At 46.6% G+C, this 12,997-nt stretch overlaps 1 protein-coding gene across 4 annotated transcripts in view; it reads left to right on the top strand.

Moving 5' to 3' along the window:
* Positions 1-12,997, top strand: part of CAPN10 (calpain 10) — a 28,424-nt gene that overhangs the window by 13,506 nt on the left and 1,921 nt on the right. For all 4 annotated transcript variants that reach the window (XM_082224200.1, XM_082224197.1, XM_082224199.1 and 1 more), the window contains 6 exons: positions 1,148-1,314; positions 1,911-2,194; positions 2,872-3,074; positions 4,784-5,039; positions 6,232-6,437; positions 8,030-8,075. In XM_082224200.1, the coding sequence (XP_082080326.1) occupies positions 1,148-1,314; positions 1,911-2,194; positions 2,872-3,074; positions 4,784-5,039; positions 6,232-6,437; positions 8,030-8,075 (1,162 nt within the window). The remainder of the gene's footprint in view (positions 1-1,147; positions 1,315-1,910; positions 2,195-2,871; positions 3,075-4,783; positions 5,040-6,231; positions 6,438-8,029; positions 8,076-12,997) is intronic.

The raw sequence follows: 12,997 nt of genomic DNA, 5'->3' as shown, positions 1-12,997 counted from the left end.
AAGCTGACAACCAGGGCCACCTTCTGGACTGCTTGGAAGTAAGGAGGCAGGCAGGTGGGGGCTGGCTGAGGTTGGTGGGGCAGTGCTCCCCAATGGGAAGAGGGTTATATTTTTGCTAACATGCTCGCCATGGAGAAGACAGGAAATGTAGACCTACCTTTGCTGCTTGTTACTGGCCTGTGTGCCAACAACCATTCTCGTCTTTCTGCGCCAATGAAGCATGGCAACTTTTGGCTCTTTCTGTCAGGCCAAACCAGACGTAGAGTGGGAGATGCCCAGATAGGCTGCCTCTCAGGAAGGTGTTCAGGTGGGGAAGAGGACAGAGCCCCTTCCTCCACCTTAAGGACTTGTGGACAAGAGGAACTTTCAGATGGCATACCTTGTCTTCTATACACCTCTTAAAACCACAGGAGCTGTAGTTCTCCATTTCACCCAGGAGCCCAACTTGCCAGCCCAGTTGGCATTCAGCATCCTCGGACAGATGCCTGGGGGCCATTGGTCTGGCTGGAGCCAACACTGTGCTTGCCCTGGCCTCTCTCTTGTAGGGTGTCTTGGAGGAGCCATTTTAATTGCCCTTCCCCAATGCCCTGGATGTAGCATTGGTCCTGGGGCATTGTGGGAAATTAAAATGGCAGCTTCCATACTAATTTCCCACTGTGCCTCAGAGTGACATTGCAGGGCTAGTTGAGGGGAAATTTCTATTTTGCTGTAGGGACTTAATCTTTTGTATTTCGTTAAAGTGCCATGTCCAGTGTTTCCCAAGTTTGGGTCTCCAGCTGTTTTGGGACTACAAATCCCATCATCCCTGACCACTGTTCTTGCTAGCTGGGGATGATGGGAGTTGTAGTCCCAAAACAGCTGGAGGACCCAAGTTTGGGAAACACTGAACAACATTGTGAATAATGATAATAGTAATAATAAAAAAATGTATCTATCTATTATTATATTTATTCCCCATATCTCTCCCCCTCTCCATTTTATCTTCACAACAACCCTGTCGGGTAGAGAAGGCTGAGATTGAGTGACTGGCCCAAAGTCACCCAGTGAGCTGAGCAGGGATTTGAACCCAGGTCTCCCAGGTCCTTGTCCGGCACTCTAGCCCCCGCACTGACATTCATTTTTGTCCTTGTTTCCTGTTGTTCTTCAGTGGTCCAGGGTGGAGCCAACTGGACCCTGTGGTTGCTGCAGAGCTGTTGTCCCAGATCCAGGAAGGAGAATTTTGGGTCGAAGAGGAGGAGTTCTTTGCGGAATTTGATGAGATCATAACCGGGTACCCGATTACTGAAGAAGGACAGCTTCAGAGCCTTTACACCGGTAGGACGCAAGGAAAGCGATGCAGTCTCCCCTTGACCCCAAATGCTGCTCTGGCTCAGTGATGCGATGTGTGCATACCGTATTTTTCGCTCTATAAGACGCACTTTCCGCCTCCTAAAAAGTAAGGGGAAATACGTGTGCGTCTTATGGAGCAAATGCAGGCTGCGCAGCTATCGCTGAAGCCAGGAGAGCAAGAGGGATTGGTGCGCACCGATTCCTCTTGCTCTCCTGGCTTCAGGGATAGCCGCATGAAGCCTCGTGAGCGCTCCTCCCACAGTGCTTAGGAGGCTTTGTGTTGCTTTCGCTGAAGCCAGGAGAGCAAGAGGGATCGGTGCGCACCAATTCCTCTTGCTCTCCTGGCTTCACTTCGCTGGAGAGGCGCTGTGCAGAGGGAAAGCTGTGCAGCGCCCCTTCAGCGAAGCGGGAGGAGAAATGGAAGGGGCTCCATTTCTCCTGCCGCTTCTCTGAAGGGGTGCTAAACAGAGAGGGAGAGAATATTTTTTTTCTTGTTCTCCTCTAAAACTAGGTGCATCTTATGGTCGGGTGAGTCTTATAGAGCAAAACATATGGTATTTCCCCCCCATCTCTCCTCACAGACAGAGTGCTGAGCCACACGCAGAAGCTGTACGGGTCCTGGGTGAGGGGCCAGTCCGCAGGCGGTTGCCGCAACAACAGCACCTTCCCCATGAACCCCAAGTTCTGGCTGAGGGTCTCTGAGCAGAGCGAGGTGTGCATTGGCCTCCTGCAGAAACACCGCAAGCACAGCACCGACTGGGCGGGCAGGATCCGCAACTGGCCCCGCTTAGTGGAAGCGGATCCCGCTTTAAACGATGGCATCCGAGGCAAAAATTACCATGCGGTGGGACTCCACATATGGAAGGTAACAAGCAGCTGGGGGGGGGGGGGGATCTGGGCCGCCTCCTTATACAGAATGTTTCTTTTTTTAAAATACAATTATTGAGTTTTTCAGTTTAAAGTTTTACAGTCAATTATCCAACAACCAACAGAAAGACAAGATTCTCCTGAAATTCCCTCTTCCCCTTTGTGGGTCCTTTTGTTAACCATTTCCTCCTGCATCTTTTATAATAATCCAAAGCTTTTACATCTCCATTATATCGAAAATTCAACATTAAACTACAAGTGTTATTCCAATCCCACTAATGATTTTAGCTGTTTACAGTGGTTTTTAAGATAAATTATAAATTTTCCCCATTCCCTGTTAAAATTTTGGTCTTCCTGATTTCTGATTCCAAAAAAATGTTCAGAAACTGGAACACTCACATTCAGGTACGACTGTAGTTTTATCTTGTGAACTGCCCTGAAATGTATAATATGATAATGATATGAAATGATAATACTGCTGAGCACAAAACCTGTTCTAAGGTCAGATTATGGGGGCTTTCTTTGTATACATTGCAGTAGGTTCCTGGGGCAAAGCACAAACAGCTCTTTCCAGGGGACACGAATGCTTTTGTGTTCCTGCTTTGTGTTTTCCTTGACCACTTGTAAGACTTTGTAAGGCCTCTGCAGCACTGCCATCGCTTTCCCGCCCTCCAGGTCGAAAAGAAGCAGTTCAGCCTCCCAAAGACGCTCTCTGCTCCTCCAGTTTCCAGCACCGTTTGCCACTCCTACAACCGAGAGGTGCACCTACATTGTGACCTCCCTCCTGGCTATTACCTGGTCATCCCCAGCACCTTCCTGAACGATGCTGAGGGCAACTTCCTGCTTCGGGTCTTCTCCAGCGGAAGAATCTCCCTCAGGTGCATCCGAAAGAAAGGAAATGCAGCGTGGGGAGGGAGGGTGGTACATGAGTCCATCTAGCTCAGTTTTGCCAACTCTGGCTGGCAGCATCTCGCCACAGTTTCAGACACAAGTTCTGTCCTGGAGGTGCCGAGGGTTGGGAGGCAGGTGTTGTGCCACCGAGCTTGGCAGTTGGTGTGAAACTGCGTCTTGAGATTTCCCACCCTGTGATTTAAATAATGGTGGGCACTGTTACTGCAAGTGCTTTATCATAGAATTGTAGAGTTGGAAGGGACCCCAGGGGACATCTAGTCCAACCCCCAGCAATGCAGGAATCTCAGCTAGTTCGTACATGACAGGCGGCCATCCAACCTCTGCTTAAAATCCTCCAGGGATGCAGAGTCCATGACAGTTCCACTGTCAAGCAGCTCTTACTGTCAGAAAGTTCTTCCTGATGTTTAGTTGGATTCTCGTTTCCTGTAACTTCAATCCATTTGTTCAAGTCCTACCCTTCAGGATGGGAGAAAACAAGCTTGCCCCATCTTCTGTGTGACAGATACTTGAAGAGGGCAATCATATCTCATCTCAGCCTCCTCTTTCCCAGGTTAAACATGCCCAGCTCCCCCAACAAGAGGACAAACTTCCTGCCAGTAGGAGCTGTTCGGCAGTGGAACTGACTCCCTCAGCAGTTTGTGTACTCTCCTTCACTGGAGGTTTTCAATCTAGAGGTTAGATGGCCATCCATCATGTGATTCCTGCATTGCAGGAGGTTAAACAAAAGGCTCTTGGGGTTCCTTCCAACTCTCCAGTTCTATGAGAAGCCACTAAGAGGTTCCAAGAGAACCAGGAGGTAGTCCCTGTCCCACTGCAGGTCATCAAGCAGTGTGGTTCCCCCTCCAAAATCAGGTCTTAAGCCAGGTTGGAGTGGGCAGGAGCAGGATATAACTTATTTTAGAGAAGCATAGCATGTCCAGATGAATCTCAATTTAAGGGATCACATATGGGTTTGGTGACCCAGGTTCTTCTTCTTTTGGCGATCCCTTGTAGCTGAATAAGATTGTCTTCCATTAACACAGTTTTTAACATAAAAAATTCCTTCCAGTAGCACCTTAAAGACCAACTAAGTTAGTTCTTGGTATGAGCTTTCGTGTGCATGCACACGAAAGCTCATACCAAGAACTAACTTACTTGGTCTTTAAGGTGCTACTGGAAGGAATTTTTTATTTTGAGTATGGCAGACCAACACGGCTACCTATCTGTAACAGTTTTTAACAGTGAGTCCGTGAGTGACTGTGGAGGCCAGTTCTGGATCCACACGTCCTTCCACAGTGGGGACATAGGTTTCCGGGCAGGAGCTGATCATGGTGACGGTTTGCCAAGCATGCCTTCCTCTTAGCATGTTTCTCCCTTTCTTCCTGAGTTCGCATGTCTTCAAAGCCCATGACACCTTTGGTAAAGGCTGTTCTCCAATTGGAGTGCTCGCAGGCCAGTGTTTCCCAGTTGTCGGTGTCTATACTACATTTTTTAAGATTTGCCTTAAGAGAGTCTTTAAACCTCTTTTGTTGTCCACCAGCATTACGCTTTCCATTTTCTGACCAATGGGGGTTGACCTTTTAACGCAGAACCACCATGATGGGTTCTGTGGTCTAGAAGTGCCCTTTGTTAACCCTACTTCTCTCCCTTCTCTCCCCCATCTCTTCTCTTTGTCCTCCTCGCCTTGCCTTTGTAGTGAGATAAAACTCCCGTCGCCCGACAACGCCATCCGCGAAGAACTCCCGGGGGGCGAGTGGGACACAGCCCGACTGGAGGGCTGCTGGAGGAAAGGGCAGAACGCCGGCGGCAGCCGCAACTTCCCGTCCTTCCACACCAACCCCTGCTTCCCTTTCTCCGTCCCCGCAGGCGTGGGGCAGAGCAGCATCAAGATTGCCCTCCGCCAGCACTGCCCAGATAACAAGTGCCGCCCAATAGGGTTTCACATCTTCCAGGTAGGTGACCTCAAGGACCTACTCTCCCCATATGAACTGACCGGGCCCTGCATTCATCTTCTGAGGCCCTTCTTCGTGTGCCTCCTTCACCTGAGGTCCAGATGGTGGGCAACACAAGAACAGGCCTTTTCTGCCGTGGCTAACTATGATTAAGAACCCACACCATGGTTGGAGTTTCCATAAGTACAACCGATAAACCATGGTTTGGAACTGCTTCTCTCTCTGCTTCTGTGTCTCTGTCTTTGTTTGTCTTTCTCTCTCTCTCCTATCTTCTTGGGACTGTCCCTCATCAGTTCAATTCCTTCCTGAGGTAGACCAGTAGCCTCAAATGTGGTTTATCAGCCATCTTTGAATTTGGGCATAAAAGCAAACTGTGGTTAGTGCAAGCTGAGACTTGCAAACCCCAGTTTCAGATGCTGGTTTGTGTTTTTTTAAAAAAATAATAATATTTATTACTTTTCCTACAATTTAAACATTACAAAAAAAGAAAAGAAAAGTAAACAATACAATACAAAACAAAAACAATACATATCACTAAGCTAACAAAAACAATTAAACTAGCAAAACAAAACAAAAACAATTTAAAACACATCAAATAGTTTCAATATCTTATCTTTCATTCACTTATTTCAATGACCTTCTCACACCTCCCTTTTTGTATTCCACTTCTATTAGTTGTTTCAGCAATTCCTTTCCATCTTCCTCTGTTTTCTATCCTATAATTATCTTAACACATTTTAACCTTATTTTTCCCTTTAATTCTCTATTAATCTATTTATACTTAATTCCTCATAACATTTCTACTGAAGCCATATAACTTCATTCCAACATTTTTCTAACATTCATTAATTTTACAACATTTCTGTAAATAGTCTTTAAACTTTTTCCAATCTTCTTCCACCGACTCTTCCCCCTGGTCTCGGATTCTGCCAGTCATTTCCGCCAATTCCATGTAGTCCATCAACTTCATCTGCCATTCTTCCCGGGTGGGTAAATCTTGTGTCTTCCAATACTTCGCGATGAGGATTCTTGCTGCTGTAGTTGCATACACAGATGCTGGTTTCTTGGCCTTAAACAAACCATGATTTGTGGGCAGGCTTCGGTTTTGTGTTACAATTGAGCCCAGCTGTTGACTTAAGGGAGTTGATACCTGAAGGTCACAGCCTTCTTAACAGCCTGCAATCCTTTTTAGGTCCCCAGCGACAACAACAACGTGAAAATGCCTTCGTCTTCCTTCCTGCACTTGGAGCCGGTGGTTAGTTGTGTTCCCCATTGCTACTCGCAGGAAGTCAGCCAGCTGTGCCGCCTCTCTTCAGGGAATTACGCCATTGTTCCTTCTACGTATTTGCCAGATACAGAAGGCAGCTTCACGGTGATCGTAGCTACCAAAATAGACAGGTAAAGCCATGTTTGCTTCTGTTAGATCAGTGTTCCTGAACCTGTTGCCTCCCAGATGTTTGGAAAGATCAACTCCCATCAGCTCCAGCACGATGAGAGTTGGAGTGTCAAAATATCTGGAGACAACCAGGTTCAGAATACAGTGGCACCTTGGTTCTCGAACGGCTTAGTTGTCGAACAAATCAACTTCCGAACGCTGCCAAACCCGGAAGTAAGTATTTCTGCGGCTTCCGATTGAGTGCAGGAAGCTCCTGCAGCGAATAGGAAGCCGTGCCTTGGTTTTTGAACAGTTTCAGGAGTCGAACGGACTCCTAGAACGGATTAAGTTTGAGAACCAAGGTATCACTATACATGGATATCTTTGCAAAACATGACTGGGCACCTGCCTTGTCTTGTCTCCCCCCCATTTGGGCTGGGGAGTCCTGTTCTTTGAGAGTCCTGTTCTAGGAACTGATCCACACTACAAATATAAAACAATTTTTCACTACCAGGTTTTTAAAAGTAATTTTAATAACATAACAAAATGCACAGAATACCACGTACACCAATGAACAATCCATAGTACAGTGGTACCTCAGGTTAAGTACTTACTTCGGTCTGAAGGTCCGTACTTAACCTGAAACTGTTCTTAACCTGAAGCACCACTTTAGCTAATAGGGCCTTCCGCTGTTGCTGCGCCGCCGGAGCATGATTTCTGTTCTCATCCTGAAGCAAAGTTCTTAACCTGAAGCACTATTTCTGGGTTAGCGGAGTCTGTAACCTGAAGCATATGTAACCTGAAGCGTACGTAACCCGAGGTACCACTGCAATAAATAATAAAAACATAATACCGTATTTTTCTGTGTATAAGATGCCTCCATGTATAAGGTGCCTCTATTTTGGGAGACTCCAAATTAAGAAAACACCCCTCAGCACTACCCGTGTATAAGATGAGCCCCAATTTCAAACCTAATTTTTTGGTAAATAAACCCTAGTCTTATACATGGAAAAATACGGTATATTTGACTTCCTTTAAGTAATGTCTTCTTTTGAAATGCGTTCTCTCATTCTTATTTATATTTATATTTAACTTTGCCACATTTTGTAGTTGACCTCCTTTGTATTGTTTTATTTTGAAATCTGTGCGCTCTGGCTTCCGTCATGGTGTTCTGTTGTGCCAGAAGTCCTGCTGGCCACATGAGCTGGAAAGCTGTCTGTGGACAAACGCCGGCTCCCTCGGCCTGAAAGTGAGATGAGCGATGCACTCCATAGTCGCCTTTGACTGGACTTAACCGTCCAGAGCTCCTTCACCTTTACCTTACCTATTTTGAAATCTTTAAGATAATATTCTATTGATGCCAGTGGTGCCAGTGTAAGCAATGTAAAAAATAGACAACTATTTCCCATTCTCAACAGAAATTGCCATTTGTAGCTCATGTTTTCATTAGCCCCTCTAATGGCAAAGTCGGGTGGTGAGTGTTGGCAAGGTGTGAAGCAAAAGCAGCAGCAGCAGCAAAAAATGGCTGCTTCGTGATATCTCTGAAGCTGTTGGTGAATGATGTAGGACTGGCCCTACATTGTATTTTGCAATAGTAATATCTTCTTTTGCACAGGAAGAGCATTCGGAGCAAGGAGACCTTGGGGCAAAGGCTGCAAGAGGCAAGTGGCACTTTTGAAAATCAGTTCATGTTAAATTAATTGTGTTTTTAATTGCATTTTTAAAGCGCTGAAATTCTCAACTTGGCACAGGAGGCAGTCGCTTAGAGCAGCATCAGGCCATGCTAGTGCCTTCCAGCTGTTTTTGACTACAACTCCCATCGGCCCCAGACAGGGGGGGGGGGCCAGGTTGGCTGAGGCTGACTTAGAGCCCTCCCCGATTCCAAGAGCGGACAGTGACTTGTAGGCTTGTCTGGGCTCTCCTCCTCGAGGCTCCTCCCATCAGTTTCAGTCTCTGCCCCTCTCCTCTCTTCCTGCCTCATGCGGAGGGAAGGGCCATAGCTCAGTGTGGAGCATCTGCTGTGCATGTGCAGAGCGCCCCAGCTTCCAACCCCAGTGGCATTGCCGGGTAGGCCTGGGCTGGAGAGCAGAGCTGCTGCCAGTCAGTGTAGACAATACTGAGGTATCCACGGACCAAGGGTCTGACTCAGTGATCCTCAGTCGTGCTGGAAGATTCCTATCCAGATTTTTGGAAAGAGAGCTGTTACCCATCAGAATGGAGTTCAGCCTTCCCCAGTCTGGTGCCATCCAGACATGTATTTATTTCATAAAATTTATACACTGATTGATTTTTGTACAAAAAACAAAACATCAAAGTGGTTTACGAGTGGGTTGTTTTTTTTTATTTTGATTGTGTATTTTGTGATTTTATATTTTGATTTTATTCTGTGAACCGCCCTGAGACCTCTGGGTATAGGGAAGTATATAAATTCAATTAATAATAATAATAATAATAACAATAATAATAATACAATGGTACCCCTGGTTGCGATCGGGATCCGTTCCGGAGGTCCATTCGCAACATGAAAGAAACGCAACCCACGTCTGCGCACGCGCGGGTTGTGATTCGCCACTTCTGCGCATGTGCGTGATGTCATTTTGCGCATCTGCGTGAGCGGCGACACCCGGAAGTAACCCTTTCCAGTACTTCCGGATCGCCATGGGACGCAACATGAAAACACGTAACCTGAAGCAAACGTAACAAGAGGTATGACTGTAATAATAATAATAATAATCCCTTTCTCTTTTAATGCACTGCGCTGGCTGCCAATTAGTTTCCGGGCCCAGTTCAAAGTGCTGGTTTTGACCTTCAAAGCCTTAAATGGCTCAGGACTGCAGTACCTCAAGGACCTCTTCTCCCCATGTAAACCACCCCGGACCCTGAGATCATCCTCTGGGGCCCTCCGTGTGCCCCCCCCCCGAATGACCTGGGGACTTTCTGCCTCAGCTGACTCTGGGCACCCTGTTACTGCGTTACTGCTCCCAGGGGTGCCCTTCTCCCCTGCCCTTGCACTTCCTGGGCACGTCCAGACTGTCGTTCTTTTTGGGTGGGATTCCAGCACACACAGGGAAATTCAGATTGGGCAATTGTAGCTGACTGTGCAGTCCCCGAGTTTCCCCAAGAGAAACATTGTGCAATAAGGAAAGTGAGGGGGGAATGCAGAGGAGAGGGCAGGGCAACTTGCTTGCTTTGAGGCAACACCATCTAACCTTCCCAGAAACAGTAGCCAATGTCATTCAAAAGCCAGTGTTGCCTAGTCTCCCTGCAAACAAACTGGGGTGAACACTGAACAGACAGACTGTCTGGAAGAGACCTTGGAGGCGGCCTCTTCTGGACCTTTCAAGTGCTCTGAGAAATGACCACTGGAGTGGCTCAGAAGACAACGTGAACGAGAGGAAAGGAGAAATGCAGCGGCAGGTCCAGTAGACCTGAAGGAGCATCTCCACCCCCATCGTTCTGCCTGGACACTGAGGTCCAGTTCCGAGGGCTTTCTGGCGGTTCTCTCCCTGCGAGAAGCCAAGTTACAGGGAACCAGGCAGAGGGCCTTCTCGGTGGTGGCACCCGCCCTGTGGAATGCCCCCACACCAGAGAAAAACAACTGCCAGACTTTTAGAAGACATCTGAAGGCAGCCCTGTTTAGGGAAGCTCTTAATGTTTAATAGACTATTGTATTTTAATATTCTGTTGGAAGCCGCCCAGAGTGGCTGGGGAAACCCAGCCAGATGGGCGGTTGTTGTTGTTGTTGTTGTTGTTGTTGTTGTTGTTGTTGTTATTATTATTATTATTATTATTATTATTATTATTATTATGAACAAGCCTGCCCCAGGGTTGGATCAGGCCAAACTGCCACCTCTTTTCATCTTATCATAGGATTGCATATTTGGAAGGGACCCTGAGGATCGCCTAGTCCCATACGGGGATCGAACCTGTGACCTTGGCGTTACCAGCACCATGCTCTAACCAACTGAGCTATCCTTTCTATTTCCCAAGGAAGTTATAAGGAGCCCGAAAGAGCCCTTTGGGTTGGCGTTGCTAATTTGACCGAAAATCCCAGAGCAAATCTAATAGCAAAACACTCCAGGCACCCTATATTTGTTCTGCCCCCCTCCCCGATCTTCCCACTATATAAAAAGGGGGAATGCAATCTCCAAATGGGATCCTGCTGCGTGTCTTCTTGAGAGTCCCGAATTTACAAGCCGCCCTGGTACTAATTTGCTGGTCTGTGAGCTGCTTTGGTCATGTTAAGCTGACTTTGTAAAACGAAGGGATGGGGAACCCGTGACCCTCCAGATGTTGAGGGACTCCAGCTCCCATCAGCCCTTGCAACCAGCAGAGCCAAGAGGCCGGGGACGGTAGGAGTTTTAATTCAGCAACATCTGGAGAACCACAAATCCCTCATCCCTGCTTTAAAAGCATTAACATCCCTTCCTCTTACAGCTTTTGTTGCCTATGCGCATAGATTTATCAGAACAATAAAAAGGCTTTTAAAATCACTCCTGAAAATAGCCATTTAAATAAGTTGCCAGCAGTTGTGATTTATGAGTTGGATGAGCAAGGCAGAGAGTAGCCAGGTATAACATCCGAAGGGGGTGGGTGGCGAAGAGGCTTTTTAAAGCCTTGCTGGTCTTACAACTCTGTGAGGTAGGTCAGTGTTATTATACTCCGAGCCAGACAGCCAAATCTCCACTCCTCTGTGGACAGTTCTTACTTGGCTTATTTTTAAATCACCATGGAGAAGCCTTAGCAGAGCCAAGAAATACAGACCTAGAATATCCCTTTTTAAAGTTTATTTCTACAGAGCAACCTTCGTAATTTTCCAAACACGCTTGTGCAGGCCAGAATGCTTGTGGGGGTCAGTTGAGTGCAAGTTAGACACAACACATATTCAAAAGTGGTTCCTTAATGCCAGTTACAGATAGGTAGCCGTGTTGGTCTGCCATAGTCAAAATAAAAAAAATTCCTTCCTGTAGCACCTTAAAGACCAACTAAGTTAGTTCTTGGTATAAGCTTTCGTGTGCATGCACACTTCTTCAGATACACTGAAACAGAAGTCGCCAGATCCTTCTATATAGTGATAAGGTGGGGAGGGGTATTACTCAGAAGGGTGGTGGGAATCGGAGATTGGCAGATAGCTGAGATGAGCCTGTTGACGACTCTTAATGACTGTAATAGGTCTTACAGGAAAAGGCAAGGGGTGAGAAGGTGAGAAATGGCTTAGTCATGTATAATGAGATAAGAATCCAATGTCTCTGTTCAGACCAGGTCTCTCCATTGTTTTAAGTTTGGTAATGAGTTGCAATTCAGCACCTTCTCTTTCCAGTCTATTTCTGAAATTCCTTTGTAGTAAAACAGCTACTTTGAGATCTTGTATAGAATGTCCTGGGAGATTGAAGTGTTCTCCTACTGGTTTCTCTGTTTTGTGATTCTTGATGTCAGATTTATGTCCGTTTATTCTTTGGCGTAAGGTTTGGCCTGTTTGTCCAATATAGAGAGCTGAAGGACATCAAATGCCAACAGTGTCTGAAGAAGTGTGCATGCACACGAAAGCTTATACCAAGAACTAACTTAGTTGGTCTTTAAGGTGCTACAGGAAGGAATTTTTTTATCCTTAATGCCACACACTGTTTCTCCAGAGTTGTACGTGCTACGGTTGTCTCCCGCTTGGACTACTGTGATGTGACTCCACGTGGGGCTACCTTTGAAGGTGCCTCAGAAATCACAACTAATCCAGAATGCGGTTGCCAGACTGGTGATTGGGAGTGGGCGCCAGGACCATATAACACCAGTCCTGAAAGACCTACATTGGCTTCCAGTACGTTTCTGAGCATAATTCAAATTGTAGGTGCTGACCTTTAAAGCCCCAAATGGCCTTGGCCTAGTATATCTGAAGGAGCGTCTTCACCCCCATCATTCAGTCTGGACGCTGTGGTCCAGTGTCAAGGGCCTCCTGGTGGTTCCCTTACTGAGAGAAGCGAGGTTACAGGAAAGCAGGCAGAGGGCCTTCTCAGTGGCGGCGCCCTCCCATCAGATGGGAGATAAATAACTACGCAACTTGTAGAAGACATTTAAAGGCAACCCTGTGTTGAAAAGTATTTTATTATGCTTTTATATGTGTTGGAAGCCACCCAGAGTGGCTAGAGCAACCCAGCTGGATGGGCGGAATATAAATATTAAGCACTCCCCAACTCCTAACATTATAAATCTAGTATCAACAAACAATGTAAGTCTTCCCCCAAGACATATAACACGACTTGGATGATCAAGTCAGCTAAGTGGGCACACATCTTACCCCTCCCAGAGAGGTTTGGGATGTTATTGAATGATGCAGCCCTGGTAGCTGTGAGCTCAGGTGTGCTGCTTCATAGACAAGCTAAAATCTGCTTTAAAAGGCCCTTAGCACCCAATTCAGACTTCCACCCTAGAAGCACATCTCTCTCTAACTAGCATCCGTGTACTAAAAGCCCTCTCTGGACATATCAGGAGGACTAGGCACTCCGCTTGCTTATAAGAGTGCAGCTTCTCTGAATTCCATGCCATTCGTGTCAGACATCTTGACTGTGTGGATTTCTCCTTCGGACTCTTT

This window comes from Podarcis vaucheri (assembly GCF_965113315.1).
Source record: "Podarcis vaucheri genome assembly, chromosome: 5".
Taxonomy (NCBI): Eukaryota; Metazoa; Chordata; class Lepidosauria; order Squamata; family Lacertidae; genus Podarcis; species Podarcis vaucheri.
The sequence above is the reverse complement of the archived record's forward strand: the minus strand, read 5'-3'. Positions and strand labels throughout refer to the sequence as shown.